General features: G+C 38.5%; 1 protein-coding gene across 2 annotated transcripts in view; it reads left to right on the top strand.

The window, feature by feature from the left end:
• Window positions 1-22184, top strand: part of GPR158 (G protein-coupled receptor 158) — a 179150-nt gene that overhangs the window by 2697 nt on the left and 154269 nt on the right. For both annotated transcript variants that reach the window (XM_071560149.1, XM_071560146.1), the window contains exon 2: window positions 9794-9899. In XM_071560149.1, coding sequence (XP_071416250.1) covers window positions 9794-9899 — 106 coding nt within the window. The remainder of the gene's footprint in view (window positions 1-9793; window positions 9900-22184) is intronic.

Genomic DNA, 22184 nt, shown 5'->3' with positions numbered 1-22184 from the left:
GTTGAATTACTTTTTGCTTTGAAATTTTCACGCTTATGGGGATGGTAGGGTTAAGGTAAAATGAGCTCATCTATTGAGTCTTTCTTGCTGAATTCCTTTTGAGACCAAACCCCAAGAATAGGTCTATTGCAGAGCTCTTCTGGACACTAGGGGGTCGAGAAAAGTTCAGGGAACTTCTCATGGGTCATTGAAATGCGGTTTTTAACACTTGATGAACTTAAGGATGTGGATGAAAGTTAACATAGGCTGATACTCTCTTTTTGAGGATAGAGGTTCACAGATCCTGCAAAATACCAGGTTGGAGGTGGAGTGACAGCCACAAAACAGCTATCTGAGAACGTAAATTTTGATATAAAGTGTAACTCAAAGAAGCTTCAGTCTTAAGTGAAGAGGGAATTAACCCATGTCTACAGCTACAGTCTCAGCTCTGTGCCAAGATCCTGTGATGCCTGGAGGCACCTCTGTGGTGTAGATTTCAGCTGCGATAGCTTTGGTGTGCAGAACACACCAGGTCTGTTTTGGAGTAACCCTGGACAACCAAGGCAACCAGTAGATGTCCTCCTGGATGCAGTACAAAGCACTGCCTTCCGTGCCTCACCTTCCCAGCCTCTGTTTGCCACGTGGGAGTCACTTGTGTTGAAGAAACAGAATAACCTGTTCCAACTCTGTTACTTCAAAGGGCATCCGTTGATCTCATTTAAGCTTGGAGAACCACTTCTTGTTTAGAAGATATTGACATGGAGTGTGATGTGCAAGTTCAAAGTGTTAAAATTACTGCTATACCAAACAGTTAGGACAGAACTACTGAAGTGTTGCTGTATCAACAGAGATGAGCTGACACACATTTCTAAGTTTGTTGGCACTAGTAAAGAAGCAAGTGGAAGGAGTTTGTTTATAAATACACAAGTGCACATATTCTGGCAAGTCTAAGTGGTAGTTTCCGTGTTTCCTAGTTTGAGATATGTTACGTGAAAGATGGGCTTCTAATATAAGATTGTTTATTTGGGATACTGAGAAAGTAGCTTTACAGCTACATAGGAAGTACTACATACAAAATATGCTTCTTTCAAGACTTGTGGTTTGTCTTAATATTTGCAGAATGTTTTCTATGCTTGATAGGTACACTGCCTCAGTGAGTTCTTAAAAGGCAAAAGGTTTCAAGTATGAGCATATAGTAGAAAAATGTAAAATCTAATGTAGTTACTGGAAAATCAGAGTGAATCACTGCGAGATGCCTCTTAAAATAAGCTTCATTTCTCTTCACCATCAGTCTTTGAGTGACACAGTATTTTGACTTTACATTCCTGTTTAAGGCCTGTACGATAAGACAGGATTTATTAATCTCTATCTTTTGAAAGAGCTACATTGGTTCTCCAAACAAAGTATCTTTGAGCCATCTGTTGGGAAGATGTTAATGGATTAGTTGACATGGTCCTTCCATTTAATAATCTGACATGAGGTTGATGGTAATTTAGCACATGCCACTTTAATATTATTCTAGCAGTTTGTGGACTCTCTTTGCTCTCATTAGGTTTATGGCATGGTACATGAGGGTGAGAGACATTCAGAAATATGCTATGTCCACAGAACAGAGTTCTTTCAGATTGGAGAAGGAAAAGCCATTGCTCCTGCTTCTTGGTATTTCTTCCATGGCAGCAACAGATGGGTATGTCATGTGGTGTAGCAGTGGAAGGAGCTTAATAAAGACAATACTAATAATTACTACTGGCTATGTTCAATACATGATACTACTGCAGTGCTGTTGTCAATGACATTCTGAAAGTGCAGCAAAAGGCAGCAAGCTTTGCTCTTAGTATTTTGAAGGGTTGTAGTGTGTTAAGCTGGATCATGTGAGTGTTAGAGGCCATGGGGCCTCTTGCTGTCTTCAATTTCACCTCCTTCCTTGCCAAGAGATTGCTACCAAACTATCCAAAGTGAAGGCCAAGGAGAGAATATGGTTGTTGAACTTGTCTTGCCAAGGCTAACACTGTTGACTAACACTGAGATGAAGCAGAGAAACCAAAGACAACTTGATTCTGCTGATAAATGTACCAGAAGCTGTTCAGGCCCGGTGGGACCACATTAGCCCAGCACAATGCTAAGCTAGCAGTGCTGTCTGTCTGCAGCTTTTTAGCAGTGCTTGCTGGTGTTTGTTGTCTGCATTTGCTGGTCTTTGGTCCACCCAAAGTGCAGGGAGAGACCATTACTACATGTTTACAAGATGCAGCGCAAGCTCTGGTTCAGAAATGAGGGTCTACAGAGACTAAAAGTAATCACTTGATGTTAACCATCCCTCCTCCTTTCTTAAGAAGTCTTAAACTGATGCAGTTTGCAGCTGGAATTCAGCACCTAATGTGTCTAATTGCTCTACAACTCTAGTGCTGCAGAGGGTAGAGCACAGTGGCATTTGTCACAGACCTTCTATGACGCTCATCTACTACTGCCTATTGTATAATGAGAATGAACAATATTCCATGGTGCATTATGACCCAGCTGGCCTCTTTGCAGTCCTACTGAGTGGAAAGGTATGAGAAGCTGCACATTGTAAATACAGTTCCTTCTCTAAAAATACTTCCTTGGCCCCTGGAGGGGAAATGGAAGGTTTTCATTGCTTCAGCTGTCTATGAGACAAGCAGGGAAAGATCACTTTTTGATCTGGAAGAAAGAGGACCAAGTAGTTAGTCACTGGGAATACACAGATTAAAAAAAAAAGTCCTCCTGGGTCACTGAGTCAGTCCTCTGCTGTTTCAAGCCCACTCAGTGTCATCAATTGACAAATCTATGTCTTGAAGTAGGTGGGTTTTCCTCTTGACTCCTCCATTCACTGGCATGCTAGACCCAATGGCTGGATAGCTTCTTCTAATTCTGGTCTGAATTTATTCACAGTCAGTTCTCACCCATTTATTCTGGTCCAGGACTGCTTTTTATCTGACTCTTTGCTGATGTTTTGTGCCCTGATTTATTTTTAGACAGCTGTCCCTTTTCCACCTTTGTTTACTAGAGTACACAAACTGGCTTTCTTTAGATTCCTTTTATTATCTCCCTGTTGCCATGGTCCCTCTTCTCAAGTCTTTTTCCAGTATTTCCTGAACATGGTTAGTCAGATTCATTTGCAATGTTTCAGCCTTGTCCAATGATATCAATTATCCCCAAACTCTGATGAATGAGTTGCTACTTCTGCAGTTCTAAATATTCTCTTGAATGCTTTTCTCATTTTCTTTAGTGTCATGGTTTAATATGTCAACATTTTGGGAACTGGTCATTGGTCTCACACTATTTCCTGTCTAGGAGGTTAGGCTGTCTTCAGGATACAGAGGCACTGGCATTTTTTTTTCCCCCCTTCCCACCATGACCCATCAAGTTTCTCACCAAATCCAGGACAGTATTTACTATCTTTTTTAATGGACTTTTGGGAGAATGCAATGGAATAATGTCTGTTTTGACAGAAAGGTACTTAGTCAGGAAGCCGAGTAAGTGTTTTTTGTGGTTGTTCTTTTTTTTTTTTTTTTTTCAATTTTTTTAAAAAACTTACTTTATTTTGAATGGTGTCACGTTCTGGAGCATTTACAGATAACTTCATTCTGAGGTTTGACTGAATCAAGTGTTACATCTTAATATTTTATGTCTTCCATAAGTTTGCTGCTTCTCTCAATTATTTAAAAGGCATTCCTTGATGCAGAGATAGTCTTTATTGCACAGTTAAATTAATCTACTTCTTCCCTAAAGTCAGTGTAATGTAGTGATTTCCACTGTACTATTACCAATGACTTGGACCACTCAGGTGTTATGCTGTAATGGGACCTTACTGAAGGCAAATTAAACCATGGAGGTAGAAGTATATATTACAAATATGTGATTTCTTAGAGACTGTACATGATTTCATATTCTGCTAAGTATTTCACAGCTATTAAATTGCTTGGTAAAAAGAAAAACAAAAAAACCCAAATGTAAACATGAAAAAACAAGTTGTAAAAATTGGTAATTTTTTCTTTTAAACATGGTTTAATTTCTTTATTTAGTGCCTTTTTTTAGTTTCTCCCCTAATCTCTCTTTAGTCTCAGTACTGAGCTAAGAAAGAAAATTCATTTTAACTGTTTGAGGAGACACTTTATTTTTTTTGTCACATCATACATTAGTTGTATAATCTTGAAAATATTTTAAAATAGTGAGTTTGACATTTTTTGTAATATGTCTTGGCCCATAACATGATTGAATATGTGGGTGGATTTAGAACAGGTTTTAAAAATGAAAAGGAATAATTTATTTCCTAGAACTTCTTAAAGTCTTGGATTTATATTCCTCAGAAGAAGTTAGAAAAAGAAACTTCTCATGATTTATTGTCTGCTTCTAAAAACCTCCAGTATGTTTTAAGTATTCTCTAGGCAATCAATTATGTCTCTGCTGTCATTTTTCATATGAGGTCATGGATAGGGATAGAAAATTGGATGGTGATGAAACATAGGAAAGGAACAATAAGTAGGGATTTTTCTTTAGAAACATGATTCAGCTTTCTTCATTATTGGAGAAGCAGAAGCAGGTCTTTAAAGAAAGAAGTTAAATGTGGCCATGAGAGGATTGATGTAGCACATGGTAAGTTGCAATAAAAGGAGCTATTTTTTGGGTCAAACTGCTGTTTTCAACTCCTTTGTTCTCTACCCCCACCCCCCTTGGGCAAGATTTCCAGCACAGCAGGTTATCAAAGCTCTTTTAAAGGGGATGGACATGTGGCAGTCCTTACTATCTGAGATTCAGCTTCAAGACTGTCATCTATTGTGTCTATTTGTGAATGTGGGCTGAGACAGAGAAATGTTCCTAAAGGTAAGAAAAAAACCCATTGCTGTGTTAGGTCAGATGAAAGGCTCTCGATTCAAAAGCAGCTTTTGACAGGTACTTGAGGAAAAATGTAAGAGCAGTGGAAGTGCCAAGTTCTCCTGTCATGGTTATGTCCCATTTACTAATAGTAAGCAATAAAAATAAATTGGTTTTCAGATTCTATCTGAATGAGTGGTGATAGTATGTATAGATTAAACTGACCTTCATGATCCTAATTTGCTTTTTAACACATTTCCCATTTTCTGCAATGTAGTTTGACATTGTATTCCATAATATATCTATATATTCCACAGTACCTATATAGTATGGCTTCCATAATTTTCTTTTTTTAAATTTGCTTCATGAGTCAAAGTTTGTTGGGACATCCCAGATTCTTTAATGAGCACTTTCCAAAGTGTTTTCTATTACTTTTTCTCTCTGTCAGCCAGATTTAGTTATGGTTTATATCAAATGTTTTTATCACCTGCAGACTTTGTCAGTGGCCACCCATTTGAGGTCACCTGTGAATGTGCCAAGCAGAGAAGGGATAGTTGTGATGCCCAGTGTTTTAACTGCCCTGCATTGTAAAAGCTGACTTTTGTTACATTAGTACTTTCCAGAGTCATGAAAATAACTCATTTTTTGCAAAAGGTGTCTCCAGTCTGAGCAATTTTTATATCTTGGTTGTGTGTTGGCCTTAGAAATTCTTCTTCAGCTCTCACATTTCTGAGATAATTGAAGTGGTTTTAATAATTAGAGCTTTTAATGTGCTGGTTCTAAAAAATGTCTATTGGTTTGGTCTTACATTCTTGTAATTTTTGTGTTCCTTTTCCAGGTTTATACCTTTCTATTTAGCTTTTTCTAAAAATTTTTTTGAATGCTGACTTCTAACTTACTTTTTGGTTTTAAAATGACCTTGTTACCTTTAAATAAATGTTCAGGGTCAGAGGACTTGGTATAGTTATGCTGAGACCAGTCCTCCTGTGTAGGATTCTTCCATTTCAAAAGCTTTTTATGTTCCTAACCTCTTTTCTTCTATTATATTCTGTGCGATTCCTCAAGAACCTGTCTTTCCACCTGTCTCTTTGACCCCATGGATAGTAATGGGAACATGTTAAAAAAGGTGCTGTTTTCTTAGTAAGTAACTTGAACTTGGCTCCAAGACCTTTTTTCACAGGGAGAGTCTAATGTAAGTGGTACTCCACCATCACTGGCATCTGGAATTCATACACAGGGTGATGACAGAGTTAAGATGCTGGCAGCAGCCTAAGCATCCTCAAGAAAAACAACAAACCCCACTGCCCTCAGAGTATCTAGGAAGCTCTGACTAGACTGCAGGGAAATCCCCAAAGAGAGCACTGCATGCCATAAATCTGAAGGCAGGTTTAAATCTGAAATAATTCTACAGACAACAGAGGATTCATCTTTAAGTATTTTGCCTTGTAGTACTGTTCCAAGTAGCCTAGGGGGATTTTCTTTGCAGGTGAATCTTAATTCACGTGTCCACATGGCTTTACCTTATTCTTCACGGGAGTTTCTTTTCAGTGAAAGCTGGTTCTCCTATGAAAATGTGTACTGAAAAGTAGCAGACATTATATGGCTGAGGAGTTAGGTAAGTCTGTCCTATTAGTAAGGAATTAGAGGTAGCTCTGTGGCCAGGTCAGGATCACATATGTGATGTCCCAGTACCTTCTGTGAATCTAGCTGGACGTGCACAAATAACAATTTTAACAATGTCTAAGCAGTGCAGAATCTGCAATCATAACTTTGAAAGTCAACTGGAACCTGCAGAAGCTGCTGTTTGTCAGTAAGACTTACAGCTGAAAGTTGTTTGTGTATTTGGCACAAGGATTATTTTTGGATGCTAAGTTGATGGTACATTGGAGGAACCCCAGGTATCAGGTAGTATGCACTATTTGAAGAATAATGTTCTTGGAAGTGTTAGCCTCCAAAATGAGTGGTCAGAAAAGGCATCTGCCCTGAAACTGAAACCTTGGCTATCCTAAAAACAGTGGGCGTTTGTCTGGAGGTGTGGGCGTTTGTCTGGAGGTGTGGGCGTTTGTCTGGAGGTGTGGGCGTTTGTCTGGAGGTGTGGGCGTTTGTCTGGAGGTGTGGGCGTTTGTCTGGAGGTGTGGGCGTTTGTCTGGAGGTGTGGGCGTTTGTCTGGAGGTGTGGGCGTTTGTCTGGAGGTGTGGGCGTTTGTCTGGAGGTGTGGGCGTTTGTCTGGAGGTGTGGGCGTTTGTCTGGAGGTGTGGGCGTTTGTCGGTTTGAGATGGCCTTGTTTTGTGGTAAGGAGGACTCATGAAGGACAGCATGTCTGGCTTAATGAATATGGCAGCAAGAATCTAAGCAGCTGTTTAGATTTGTGGGATGATGTCTGCCTCAGTGTGTGCTAACCATACCTTATACTTTAATTATGGTTACTTGCAATGCTTACAGGTACAAAAATAAGTGTATGAACTTAAAAGCCAAACTTTACTTGTTTAGCTGAGCTGTGATAACCTCTGTGCCAAAAAAGCTTTTGAAGATCTAGAGAACAAAGATATTATTTGTCATCATTTAAATGTTGGCAAGCAAGTATTCTGTGTATTTCTGGCTTAAGCTGACTGGGAGAAAGAGAATGATGTAACAGAGACAAAAAAAGTATTCTGTAGATAGAGATTTTACAACATGTTGTTACAATGAAATATTATAACTATTGAAACTATCAAGATAGCTAGTAGGATGGGAAAATAAGCTTAAATCAATTTCTGGCACAGATTTCAAGGCAAGCAGCATGCCAACAAACAGTAGTACTGGAAATAAAGACAGACATTAAAGCCTCTTAAATCAAACCTCTGACCTGACAGAAAATCCTTGATGACATCATTGTTCAATGATTATCTATTATGGACAATTCAGCTAATTCTTTCTTAACTACATGTTGAAACATGAACATGCAATCCTTAAATATCTTTCTTCTATTTTTTTTTTGCGGGGAGTGGTGGAAGGACTGTAAAATTGTGGCAGGAAAAATATTTATTGTTATAAGGAGATTAACAAAATATACTTACCTGCCAGATGGTCCACAATTACCAGTAATATTGCTATTAACTTGTGTCTGTGGCTTGGGTTCAGCCAGGCAGCGTTGTCAGTGTGGATGAATGTGTGTTACTCTGATAAGCTGAGTCTACTCTTAACACCCTTGATATTTGTCATGATTGCTTCTATCAAGATAGCAACACTGCCATTATTCCCAATTAGTTCAATAAATACATCACGGGGAGTTGGTCCACATACATTCTAGGAGGATGTGTTCTTCCATATGTTCCATTTTCCGAATGCTGAATCAAAAATAACTGAAAATGTGGGTGTCTAAGAAGGCTGTGCCAGCTACTGTATTAATCACAGATGAATTTTAGAAATATATCGTGTACATACTGGTGTACTCTATGTGTAATAACCATGGGGTGCAGGTCTGAGGTGGTGGTTTAAAATGGCAAAGCACCCCAAATGAATGCAGTGGAACTCTCCTACCATCATGATGCTTTTTGTAAATGCCACATATGCGCTCAAAGAAACTTTCCTGTTGAAAGCATTATATCTACAAGTAGTTACAGACCCTCGTAGTGCTTCAGAACTGTGATGGTACAATGGAGTATGTATTGCAAAAGTCTAGTGAAGAAAGAATAATATGCATCAAGGAGGTGAAAAATGGAAAGCCTGTGATAGCTTGGAGACTTTTAGGAGAGATTGCTTTCACATTCCTGCTTCTGGAGTGTACTATTTCTCCATACTGTAGATGTTCAACTCTTGCTGTAGAAATTCACAAATCTCTGAGAAAAGGGAAAGACAGAACAACTTAACCCTATCAGAAGTTCAGGTTGTGCAGATGCAGATAAAGAATGTAGGTAGAAAAGCTTGTACTGAGTTGGTGAAGATTGGCTTTTGTGAAAGACAAACATTGTAAGAAAGGTTTTAACACAAGAGAAGCAAAAGGAAAACATGTTTAGTTTGAAATAGAAGAATTCTGTAGTATTTCTGGAAGAAGTATTATGAAAATATTTTGAAATTAGTTGACTTTCAGTCCTGCATGGATTAGCAGGGAGATCCTGACAAAACTCAAGCATAAAATGACAGTGCACAAGAGGTGGAAGCAGGGTCTGGTAACCTGAGAGGAATATGGAGATAGTCTGAATATGACTGTGACCATGAACATCTTTTATCAGCATTACTGGCTCAGCAGGACCAGGGAAGTTGTGGAGTCACCCTCCCTGAGGGTGTTTAAACATCTTGTAGATGTGGCACTTACGGACATGGTTTAGTGGGGCTTTGTTAGACGCCTACCTGATGGGATCTGCATGTGACCAGATGCTGTGATCAACTGAGTTGGGTACCTTCTTACCAGGTTAAGGTGAAGTTTGTCATCTGGTGATGGCGACACCTTAATCTGTGCAGTATGGCAGTTTTTGCCCTGAGCTTATTGGTTACCTGGAACTTGGAAAAAAACCAGTTAATTGGAGTAGAAATATGGATTGAGCATTCCCTGGAGAAACTGTTGTTCAAAACAAGTGTACAAAGGCACAAAACTGTAAATTAAAAATATATCAAAATATTCTAGAAGTGTAGTGCGTGCTATTTTAAATTGAATGTGCTAGAATCAGCACTTAAATATTTCAGGTAATTTCTAACTGAGCCAAATATCAGATTATTTAGAGTCTAGGCAGGAGACTGAGGCAGTATGAAGTGCTCCTGTTCTGTCTAAGTGATCAGAAGAAGAATGCATTAGAAAATTACATAAGACAGCCAACAGGAAGTTAATGTGCTTGTGTTTGTCCAGTGACTATATAACGTGTCTGGAAAAAAACTCCCTATTTTTAGTCATTTTATCAAATTCCATATTTAAAGGAAGGATGTAGTTCTGCTTTGCAGGCTACAGCATCATGAAGAAGTCTAACCTATTTATGTGGTTATGTTCAAGGCTGTTTCTCTCTGTTTTCAGAGGAGTTGTCAAGGTTGACATCAATCTGCAGAAGGTGGACATTGACCAGTGTTCAAGCGAGGGCTGGTTCTCGGGGACGCACAGGTGTCATCTGAACAATTCTGAGGTATGTCTGTCCTTAAGGGACTTCAGTAACAAAACTTTCCACTATGAGTAGTGTTCTGTAGTATAAATGTTACTTATTTTATCGGCATAAAGTGTGGTTTGTAGGCTGAAGAAATCTTTCTGTGCAAGGTGTTATGGTATGTGTAAGTTTCAGGAGTGCCTTCGTTTCAGAATTATTGGTGTTAAATGAAACAGAAGGTAAGTTCTTGTGAAGAAATGACAGTTACAGGGGGAAAAGAATATTACCAATGAAATGGTTTGAGGTTCTGCTCTGCAAGTCAAACAATTAGTTTGCACTCGAAAATAGTTTTTAATGTTAGTGTCACTTTTGCTTGGACGGTTGGAAAATATAACAGAAGTACCCAGAAAAACATGGTCTTTTGATGGAATGATACAGAATAATAGGCAGAATTGGTTACTATAGTTCTTAGTTGAAATGCCAACATTTTGACAGAGCTGATTAGAATGTTTCTGTTCAGCTCCTTCCTGCTTCCCCTTTCTTCTGAAGGTCTGTGTCTGATTCCATCTGTCAGCGTAGCATAGCTCATTCAGCCTGGCCAGTCATGTGTTCAATGAAACTTTAAAACAAAATACATTCAATTATTTTTCTTTATTATGTCATAAGAAGTTGTTTTCAAAGGCACTCATTTGTTCTCTTCTGTAGGTACCTCTTGCACTCCTGTACTTTCAGAAGGGACCATAGGGAAAGTTGTTGGTTGTCTACCAGAAGTCAGGAGATGTTTGCCTAATTTGCTCTAAAATGCTAATTTATCAAAACCAAATCTAAATTTAGGAAAACAGTTGGTCTTGAATTCAGCTGCTAACATTTTTGAGCAAGAAGAACTCAATTTTTGTAAACACAATTTTTTTGTTATTTTTCACTTTGATTATTTTTTCTTAAAATAAACTTGAAGTGAGAAATAAGTCTTTGATAAAGACTGATTTGAATTTAAATATTTCTGCAAATGGAAAAAAATTATTTTTCTTTGTCAATTACTTTTTGACTTCTGAATTCAAGGGAATACTTTTTAAATATCTCATGTTTTTTCCTAGAAGAAAATACTGTTTCCCATATGATCTGGTAAACTTTGTTTTTTAATATATGTTAATTATTTTGGATGTGATTATATACTTTGGCAAGTGCTCCTCCTTTTTCTAATGTCTTATGAGCAATATTTGTCAGCAGAGGGGCGGGATTGTAAGTTGCATCTCTCTTTGCAACCAAGAAGAAAAGGGGAAAAAACTCCAACTCTATGAGAAGACTAATCAAAAACAAGGTGAAAGGAAAATGGAAAAAATGATAAAAGATCAGTGGTAGGATCACCTGGAGGTTTTAATAACATGGGTAAGGAGATTAATGGCTTTTCAACTTGTATGCAGAGGAAGAACCTGCCAGCTGTTCTTCCTTCTCCATGACACTTATTAGAGCATTAAATCAAAAGGCTGCCGTGGCTAGAAGAAGGACAAACAGGTAACAGGAACTTCCCTTGAAATGAAACTTGCAGGCAGGGAATGCCTTTCCTTACTGCACTAAAAGAGGATGACACCCCGTGCTTAGTAAGAGTGGGCATGGGGAGTTGCGGCAAACAGTCTGTGGACACTGTCTCTTGTTTTACCCTGTTGTCACTGCTTCAGGAGAGTTCAGTCTGTAAAGAAAAATGTTCTTTCTGTACAAGCAGGGTTCTCATGGTTTAGCCCCAGTTGGCAGTGAAGGACCACACAGCTGTTCTCTCATTTCCCTTGCCACCAGTGCCAGGGGGAGGAGAACTGATGAGGGGGCAGGGAGGAAAAGGTGAAAACTCATGGGTTGGGGTAAGAATGTGATAAGAATGTGATTGTGATGGAATAGCAGTAGTGTCCTTTCTTTAAAGGAAATAGCATGTCATTGAGGAATTGAAGAATATTATGACTCAAATATGCAAAATGCTTAGATGTACTATTCCTCTTTAAACTTCCATCTGTCCTTTCATTTAGGTGTTCTTCCTTAGGATTGGTGGCTCTTCAATGTCTTGCTTTATGTATGATGCCCTCAAATTGAATGCAAAACAAAAGCAAGCTCTGAGAACTTTGGATTTCCCATTTTTAATTTAACTACGTAAATTCGTAATATATTGTCAAATTTTTCCTGATTTGTTCTCTTTTGTGGACAGTACACACATATATCACAGCAGCCTAGATGAACTGGAAGAACAAGAGTGCCTTTCTTTAACCTCAGGATAACTGAAAACTGCCCAGAGTAAATAGCCTAAGAAGTTAGGTGAGACTTCACACAGGAAAGCCAAACTGTGGCTTGGTTAGTGTCTATTTAAATGATGGGATTGTTTTTTTAAATTGTATCAGGCAAAAGGAGGCAGATGGCCAGGTGTTATTTTTGTGACCTGGAGGAAGAAAAGGTAGCTCCTAGTGCAGCACAGAAAGCTATAGTCTCCTTCCAGCCTTCTACCTTGACACTCAAATAAGAGAATAAAAAAAGCTATATGGGCAAGATATTTGGATTCTGTGATGCTGCTAGAGAAGAGACAGGTAATATCGGTAGAGTTAGAGATAATTCAGTTGGGTAGATCATAAAATGATGCAGAAAATTCTGAAATTAACAAATGTAGAAAAAATGCAGTTACCCAATAACAAATCTGAAGTAATTTCATGTACAGGCTGTGTTGTACAGTGTACTGTCAAGACTGGTTATGGGAGTAAGAAAACATGCATTTTTACCCTGTTTGAAACCCTTGAAGACTGTTCTTTTATGTTGATTTCTTCTCCATACGTGCTGGCAGTAGCTGCTGGCACTTTTAGTAACAACTTTAGAGTCCTTGTAGAGAAACCAACAATAAAGTCAAGACTGAGGAGCATCTGAAGAAATCAGCTGCTGTAGCCCATTGAGCTTGGCTGACTGCTTCCTACCAGCAGCATCAGTCTGTGAAAAATGGCAGTGGACTCCACACTGTTCCCCCATCCTTAATGAGCCTGCCAACAGCTTGCAATGTGAGGCAGGCTCAGCTGACATCCCTTTGGGTTTCAGCAGTGTTCCACAAATGACAGCGTGCAAAAATATCTAGAGGAAATGAGAGAGGCAGAGTAAACAAGAAAGCTGCATTGCTGTCTGTATACAGTGTCTGTACTGTGTTTGTAGAAAGATGCATAGGCCTACTGTGTGTATTTATTCTGCACAAACACAAAACCCATTGAGAAAAGAAAACAAATGTGCCATAGAGCCAGTCTTTTTTCCATTGTTTAGCAAAACATTTAGGACCGTCATATTTTATTACACTGTATCCAGTGTTACAGACAGGCAGCTAAAAAGGGGGGAGGGAGAGGTTGATTAAAAATAAAATTGTAATAGGTACTGAGTTGGAAGAGAAAGAGGGGGGGGAAATAGGCTTTCCAGGTTTTTTAAGCAAATGCTTTTCAGTGCCCTTGTCAAACTGGGAATATGAATGTGCATAGCCACGAGAGGGGAAGCATGACAGGAGATTAGCATCTGAAGTCCTAACCCAATGGGTTGTATCCAGTATCATCGGTTTTACTGATTAGCTGCAAGTATTTTCTGCCCTGTCCATTAGAAGTAGTGCAGTCAGACTGAGGAAAAACTTGAAAGAAAAGTTGTTTGGTGATTCAGTTTGAGTGAATGGGCTTATGGAATACATTTAGCTTCTAATTTGGAGATAATCGTTCTTGGAGCTACAGATTGCATCCAAGATAATGGCAAGAGAAGTACTCAAACCAGAGTAGAGAGTGGTGTGTCAGGATGTATTTCCTTTTAGAAGAAAACAATGTTGTTGTTGGTAGAATAAAAATGCTAAATGCCATATCAAATCCTGCGCTTGAAGGGGAAATCTAAAGCAGAAAGGGCAGTGGCTCATTTCAGTATGCAGAGAAAGAAAACATAGCCAACAGTTCTTGGATTCAGAAGCAGAAAGGTGTATCTTTTCTCTCCAACTGGTGGCTGCTCCCACAACTCAGGATATTTGAAAAGCATGCCGTAGACACAAAGAACATTTTGGATGCTATTTTAAAAATAGCCTTGCAACATCTGCATTCATGGGATAGTCCCTTTATGACAGTAAAGCAGATCTAATCTGGCACTCCCCCAGACACTGTTACATAAAGTGAGGTGGAGGTTTGTCAGAGTTCTCAGTGATAAACAAGGAGCTGTGAAAACCAGCTTTCAGTTTAAGGAAGAGCCAGGTTGCTTAGCTACAGCACTTTTGCTTTTAAGAAAAAAATTTTAAATGAGACTGTGTTTTGCAGGAGCTAATCTTGGTTATCAATGTTTTCTTCAAAGAAGAAAACCTTTGCAACAATTCCTTTCATCTTAGCAGTCTTAACTTTGAGCATTTAAATTCATCTGGGTCAGTTCTGTTTGCTGCTGTTTTCCTTCCCCCAGAGTTAAAACATGGAAAGCGGTAGATGGTTGGCTGAATTATGTTGTCTGTCAGAAATTAGAATAGCAGGGAGGTATTTGGTTTATCTTGCATATGTCAAGCGATGGTAGCATTGCATCAGTTCCCATTTCTTTCAGATCTGTGGCTACGGTTTTTGGTTCCTTCTCTGTTTAATAGAGCACCCTGTTAGACAACACTGGTTAGCTGAAAGGGTGCTTCTTCCCTTTGTGTTTGGGAAGGGGAGAGGGGTGAGGCCCAGAAGTTTAGTTAGCTGGTGGAACATGAACAAAATATACCTGGTTGGGAGCAAAGGTGAAGTCACGGAGATGGGAGTGGACCAAGGGCAGAGCTCTTCCCTGGAGAGAGGCTAAGAAACTCTTTCTGTGGCTGGGGCGAGACACAGAAGATCAGGGTGTATTGGGAGCCACAGAAAGCCTCACAGCAAGGAGCCTGGGGACGGTGGCCACGCTGCACCATTCTCTTGGCAGACTGGTTATGAATTACCTTTCCCAGATGTAAAGTGACAGAAGCTACATCAAATCCAGGCATAAACAGCACAGCTTCATTCAGGGCCCTCATTGGTTATTACTACATTCAGAGGACTGTGCAATATCTGAAAAATGTCTCTAGTAGCAGTAAGCACAATTAGATATATGCAAATAGATAAATATGCAGCATTTCAGTTTCAAAGTGTCTGATCCATTCTATGAGAGATTTGATGTGCTTACCTTGGAAGATATGCAAGTACTCCCTTATCTTATGAGGTAAAATAAAGACTATTACCTCCATTTTACAGCTGGATGAAGAAGCAAAATTATCTCTAAGCTGATAGATGCCCTAACTGGAATTGAAGAGTGATTGCCAGGTGTGCAAGTTTCCTTCTCCAGAGTTTTTCTGCAAAAGGTATGCCAAGCATGTGAGCTGAGAGTCCAGATGTGCTCCAGCCAGGTCCCAGCCTGGATTATCTTCAGAATGGAGTTTTGAGGTGCATTACAGTATGTACCCACTCCATGCTTCACATACTTCCAGGAAGAGTTAAACATCCTAATACATTTTTGAAGCCTGTGTCTGACCAGCTGTATGGCTTTCTTAGTGATCTTGATTTGTTGAATATTGAAGCCACCCACCCTCCTCTTAGGTAAACACACTGTCGCTACACTTGCTGTCATTGCAAAGGGCACAGCTTCCTATGAACTGTGCAGACTCTGTTCCTGACTTGCACACTTAGCTGTCAGTTTACTCAGGCAATATACTGCAGAGGGGGTTTTGATTGTTAAAATAAGAAAATTCTGCTCATGCACACATTCTACAGTTAATTTTTTTCCTTAAAAAAAACCCCAACCCCCCAAAAAAACTAACCAAAAAACTGAACAGAAACTTAGGAAACAGTTACCTAGAAGAAAAAACTCATTGTCTGTGTTAGAAAAAAAGCTTTTATGAAAGTAGCAACTGTTTTTCCTGCCTTTTTTTTATATATTTCATGATAGTTGCACAAGAGGCAAGTTTAATTTAACCTAGAGAAGAAAGGTAATTTCTCTTTTTCAATAACAAAATTAGATTGAAAACATATTAAAGATCAGAAGATGAAAAACTGGAGAGAATTGCTGCTGAATCTTCATATTCAAAGCAATGTACTGAGTCATAGTAATAGCCTTAATGGGAAAAACTAATTTAGTTTTATTTTTCAAGCACAGTTTTGTCATTAGACATTCAATACAGTAGTTTTTATTGGTGACTTCTGGTAGGAGGTGAATGCTTCTTTGTGATTGAAAAATGACTACTTTTGGGTTACCCAAGGTTTTATTTGAATCCCAGTAATGCGTATGATTTATTCTTATTGTTTGCATTTGCCAGTACTGTAGAGTGATGGCTAAGAGGTCATCTGTTCCCTGGGCAGGGACTGGTTGCCTGGAAAATTTTTAGTCTTTCTTGACCTTTGCTGGTTTTGGTCATTAATATATTAAGCATCAGTACTAACATGGGAAAGCAGAACACCTGATTTTTGATTTTAACTTTTAGAGTATTGCTACTTCTTTGTGTCTTGGCTGGTTTATAAGCCATCAGTGCACTTCATCATATTACTGAACTTTATCATTCATCTCCTTTAAGGGTTTTATTCTTCTTTCTGTCAGTGAAAAAGTAACGTAAGAGAAAATACTTCTTCCCAAGATCTTATGCATATAAACTTCTTAAGATAAATTAGATATTTACTGTGTTTGATTCCTCCTTAACTTATAAGAGATGGTGAATGAAAGTAGATATTGCCATAGAGACCAATCAGACAATTTTATATTTGTTATACTGCTCTGTCTTCTTCTTGCAGTAGGATCAGAATTCCTCTGCAGTTAAATTTGGGCCCTTGATTTACCACAACCCTTGTTCGCAAGGCAATCAGTTTTCATCTACTTGTGTGAAAGAGATAATGTGACTTACTTATTGAGCTCCACTCTTTTTGTCAGAAGGTAATAGTTAGGCTTTTTCACCACTAATTCTATCTACACATTCTCACAATTTTTTCTTCTTTTAAGTATGATTTACTAGGGGGGAAAAATTATTCATGAAATGGTATAGCTGTGCATTCTAGTTTAAGCACAGTGAGTCCTGTGTCTTTCATTTAGACTGGTTAGGGTCTTACTGTTACATTTTAAAATAAAGCTAACTGTGTTGGCTTCACCTGAGAAACAAACGGAGCTTTCTCTGCAGCTGATAAATTGAATTATTTGCAACTCTCAAATATATCTTGTCTGTATGTTTTTATATAAGCATATGTGTATGTGTGCACATGTATGAACATCACACAAATGCATGTACATCTGTTTATACATATCTGTGGAGCTGTGATTGACTCGGTCCTTTGCATAGGGATGTTCCGCTTGAGCTGTTTTGTGATGAGATGTTAAAGGTAGAGGAGATCCTGGTGCTTGTCTCACACCTGACTCCTTTTTCATGGGGAGAAAATGAGAAAAGGACACTTTGAGAGAGTCTTGTTGTATGGTAATGGGAAATAGCTTGGTGATAACGTTATAAGCAATTCTAGAAACCTGTCTACGGGTCAAAGCCCTGCTGAAAGCATGTCCTTTCTTTCCTCTTGAAAGGCTTAGAAACTTTTGATACCATTTGTCTAGTTCCATCACTAAATGTACCTACCTTGTGCTGTTTGTTGTGTTTTTTCGCTCAGCCAAAACAGCTTGTCTCTCTCTTCTGAGAAAGGAAGTCAAATAAAGCAGCACTCCAGAACTAACAAACTTTTAGCAGACACAATAAAACGTTTGAATGTGTACAGGACATGGCACAAATTGGTTTTAAACATGTGATAAGAAACATTTGCCCTGTAGATATTAAACTCCTGAATTCATATTGTTCCAGAGCCCTTCATAGTAAATACTGCATTATATTAGCTGAGGGAGACATTTTTTGAGAGTTTAGTTATATGGAATTTTTATATGGGTAACTAATAGGGTGCTTGTTTGAAATAAATGTCTAAACAAGATAGTCCAGTCATCCTGATATGAATATTCACGAATATTTTTGTGAAAAACTCCGAGACTGATTGGGGGTTTTTTTCTTGGTAACAGAGTGAATTTTAATTTTGAAATTTGAGTTTTCTTGCAGAATAGGACTCCATAATAATGCTTTCTCAGGGACCACTTTGTTGCCACATAGACTGTGTAATTATAAGAAGCAATTTTTATGAAGTATTGTTCAGTAAGCTACTTAAGGAAGAAATATGTTTGCATCTTGAATGCGTATTTCAGTTATGTTTCATTTCCATAGGTGATTGAGTGTTGATTTTAATTATGCATAAGTGGATTATTCCAGCTGCTTTGTAGCACTGTTTAAAAGAAATGGTATATTATAGTAGTATTTTTTTTGCTACAAGCATAACCTAAAAAAATATTTTCTACAGGGATTACATGATTGCAAGGAGAGACATTTTGCATCTTTGCCATTGTATTGTACTTCAGCAAATTTGTTTTCCCTATTTGTATCTCTCTGCTATAAAATGGCTAGATGGTGAAAATGCCGAAATATGTGTAATAGAGATGCATCAATTCTGAAGTTTTTACTTCTCACAGAATTTTCCATAGTCCTTACATGGATTCCATATTTAAATTTCTAAGTATGTGACATGAGAAATGACTGTCATGTCTGCAGATGTGAGAAAGAAAGGAAAGTGAGTGTGTGTGCAGCACTGTGTGTGCCAGTGGGATCTCATGGCCACAGAAGCTATTCCCATAAGCCAGAGCTACAAGCTTCAACATCCTAACCAAGAAAAGAACAATGGAAGAAGAGGAGGGCTTGACAAGCACAAATTCTATACAACAGCTGATTACTTACCTTCTTATAGAAGTTGTATGACAACAATAACACTGTTAACATTGTCTTATTTACAATGAAAGAGCATCTCACTTGTCAGTTGCAAACATCAAGCATTTGACTCTGTGCTCTTACTTCACTCCAATTGTTTTCTCCAAAGATGCAAACACTGTTAGAAGGAACAGTCCATGTGTCTTGGGTTTTTTTGCCTTAAGTCCTGAATAATTTTGGGTTACAAGTGTGAGAATGTTTATAGTTAACAATTCAGCTGTTTGAGTTCATAGCAACAGCTTTACATTAGGAATTGGGTCTTTCAGTCTGTAGCATACAGACTTCTCACTATACAATTTTAATCCTGGTCTGGTCCTGAAGAACAGAGACAGTAATCTGTCATCTCTGCAGAGATGAGTGGAGCTGCTGTCTTGCTGTGCTGGCCCTCAGAGCTCCAGTTGTGCTTTGTTCCGTGACCAACTTTTTTGAGAGCATCCTCTGTAGAGAGACATTTTAGATCTTGGAGGGAGAACAAAAGCAAATGGGGTATGTTCTTCCCTCTGGCAGCAAAGGGTAATCAGCTCACAATTCAATGGGTCATTTTCTCTATCACCTTTTCAGGTACTATTGATCTTTGTGTTCAATTTAACCATCAGTGCAAGCAACATACTCTCAGTAAGTACAGCTCTGTGGACATGCTCCAAATCATTAAGGTCAGACTGGTTTCTGGCAGGCATTCATTCTGACTTCTGAAGCATTTTTGTGCAGGTTAAAAAAAATCTTTTGTTTCTGCTTCCTCTTTTTGAAAGGATGTTACTAATAATTACTTTTGCCTTAATTTGCCTTACTGTCATAATTGGGACAGACCCTTTTTTACCTTCTCTGTCCACCAAACCCCACACTTTGCCTTTTTGGGAAAGCAAACCCAAAACAGTTGTATAAATTTGTGTTCTTGAGTCTGCAGTCTTACTTTAAATTGGAGTCTCTAGCTTAGCTTAGCCTTGGTTTTAGATTGTGTGGTTTTGGGAATTATTTGGCTGTAAATGGTGCTGTCTGTGTGCAACTCTGCATTAAGTCTGATTTTGGTTTTCTCTGCTCTAGATTGTCTACCTACTAAAAGGCTTTGAGGTTTTAACTTTTATTTCTAAAACCATTTCTGATACTTTCTATTATTGTTTTTATTTTCAGCTTGTGTAGTGTCTCAAATATATTCTGTAAGGCATTGGGCTAATGAGCACCTGTAAAGTTAATTTGTCCACATTCAGTCTCAGGGCTTTCAACTACACCATATCTGCTTGCACCATAAATTCCTATGAGTGCCACTGTAATAGTTTGGGCAGGCCAGGCAGCCCTCTTCAGCTGCTGGACCAAACCTTCTGAGGGACCTGCTGTACCCTTTGGGATGAAATGAAGACAAAAGTCTGCTAGAATAGAAGGGTCATGTAGTGGTTTACTCCTTTCTCACTGATGTTTGGCTGTAATGTCTTATGACAGTGACATAACTCTAGTTGAGAAGCTGAAAATCCCTTTGCTGCTACAGCATCTCATAACAGAATATTATTGCAGAGGAGGAGCCACAGAGGAAGTGTGTCTTTTGGTTTTGAGGTGTCATCCTTTCAAGGGTAGTTTAAAAGGTTAAAAAACCCAAAACCAAAACACTAAGCAATGGGCAGTGCCATATGTACATGCAAAAATATGACTATTACATGTAAAGTCAACAGAAGCTGGTGTAGTCAGATGTTCAGCTTTTCCTCATGGGAAAGTGGTGCCCTTGACTTCTCTTTAGGACTGAACTTCTCACTACAGAACTGTGCTGTAGAAATGATTGAACATTATCACATGACCTTTGAATTCAGAAAGTAATTACAATGACTTTTGAAAGCATTTAGAAGTTTCCAAAGCTTTCTAAAATTCTCATTTGGAGAGAAAGTACTGTATGAAGGGTTCACAAGAGTAGGTGTTGTGTATGGGTAAAAGGACTCTAAACCCCTTAAAGTAAGTTCTCTGAAATATCCTTATTTTTCATTCCCCTGCGCAATTCTCTTTTCTTGCCACCTGCACACAAATGAACATTTGTCTTCCACCTTCTGCATGAGTGCTTGAAATTCACTCATGAAATCAGACGGATGTGCCCAGTGGTTGGTATCTTCCCAATGCAAGGGGCAGCATCACCTGTGCTATATTACAGGTGTACTTACAATAGCTGGATGTTCTCTAGCATCCTGTGCCCTTTGGAAGGACATGAGTTTCTGAATACTTTCTTGGAAGAAGGTGGGGAAAGCATTACGTTTCGGTTTTGCTCTGCCTGAGAAGTCAAAGTAGATCAAATAACTCCATTATGCAAACAAGTAATGGATACATTATTCATCTCTGTCGCTCCCAGTTCATGCATTTTGTATATGATCTATTTCGTTTCAGTTAATGAAGAAGCTAAAACCCCTTGGTCCTGCACTAAGTAGCTCTATTTTGCTTTTCTTTTTTTTCCCTCATATTTTAACAATGTTCTTGCTAGTGCTGTCTTGTAAGAAGTCAAATCAGGGTCAGGGTGTCCAGCTTACCCAAAGTGAAAAGGCTGGAACTAGTTTTAAAATTTGGAACTCCAGCAGTGGGCATAATATTTGAGACTTCTTTCACTGCTACAGTTGGTAATGGGTATATAATTGCATGCCTCGATGGAATGAGAAAAACCTGATTTGAGAACTAGTTATTCTAAGAAAGAACCCAACTAAATTCTTGTGTGGCAGGAAGTGTGTTGTGCAGCTTTTTCCACATACCACTCTTACCTTGACAGGAGGAATCGTAGAATATTTGAAGATTATTGAAGATTAATAGTGACCGGCTAATAAAGGGCTACTTTTTCCTCTTGCTTACGCAGGGTTTACTTAAATGTGACTACATGGACTCCAAGGAGTTGCTTCTGAGTTAGGCTGTCAGATCATCCCTGAGCCTTGCTTTTTCTGAGTAATTTCAACCTCAGGCATTGCTCTAGCAACTGTCACATATGAGGTGCTTCGTTCCCCTGAAAGTCCCAAAGCATGACTCAGTTTTTAAAGCTATTGCTCTTTTTCTTCCTTGCTGTTCTGTGTTTCTGCCTACTATCTAATTTCTGTGTTCATGATTTTTTACATGTTTTCTACACTTCTGCTCATACAAACTCATCTTGAAATCTCAAAATTAATCTGTGCTCTGACTTCTTTATATTGGACAAAATCAGGTTGTGTTTGTCCAGCCATATTAGTGAATCTCATAGATACCAAGGATTGAATTCAGAAACAAGAATGAAATTAATTTATCTACCTGAAACTAAGTTACTTGGTCTTTGAGGAACTTGAGGAGCACCTTTCTCTGGAGTTGTGTGTGTTCCTGCTAAAATTAGGGGGAAAAATTTCCTGGACTTTCTTCCTGTCCAAGTCTACAGCAGGACCAAACTTTGAACAGTTTAACCTATCAGTACTATGTCTAACACTGAGTGTTAAATGCACATGTCTATTTTAACAATTTCTAGTTCAGTGTTTTAATGTTTCAGATGTAAATGTTTTTTTAACTTGCTTTCCCAAGTATTTTTATGCACTTTACCAACAGTATTTGTCAATTAA

Source organism: Pithys albifrons, chromosome 7, assembly GCF_047495875.1.
Source record: "Pithys albifrons albifrons isolate INPA30051 chromosome 7, PitAlb_v1, whole genome shotgun sequence".
NCBI classification, from domain to species: Eukaryota; Metazoa; Chordata; class Aves; order Passeriformes; family Thamnophilidae; genus Pithys; species Pithys albifrons.
The sequence above is the reverse complement of the archived record's forward strand: the minus strand, read 5'-3'. Positions and strand labels throughout refer to the sequence as shown.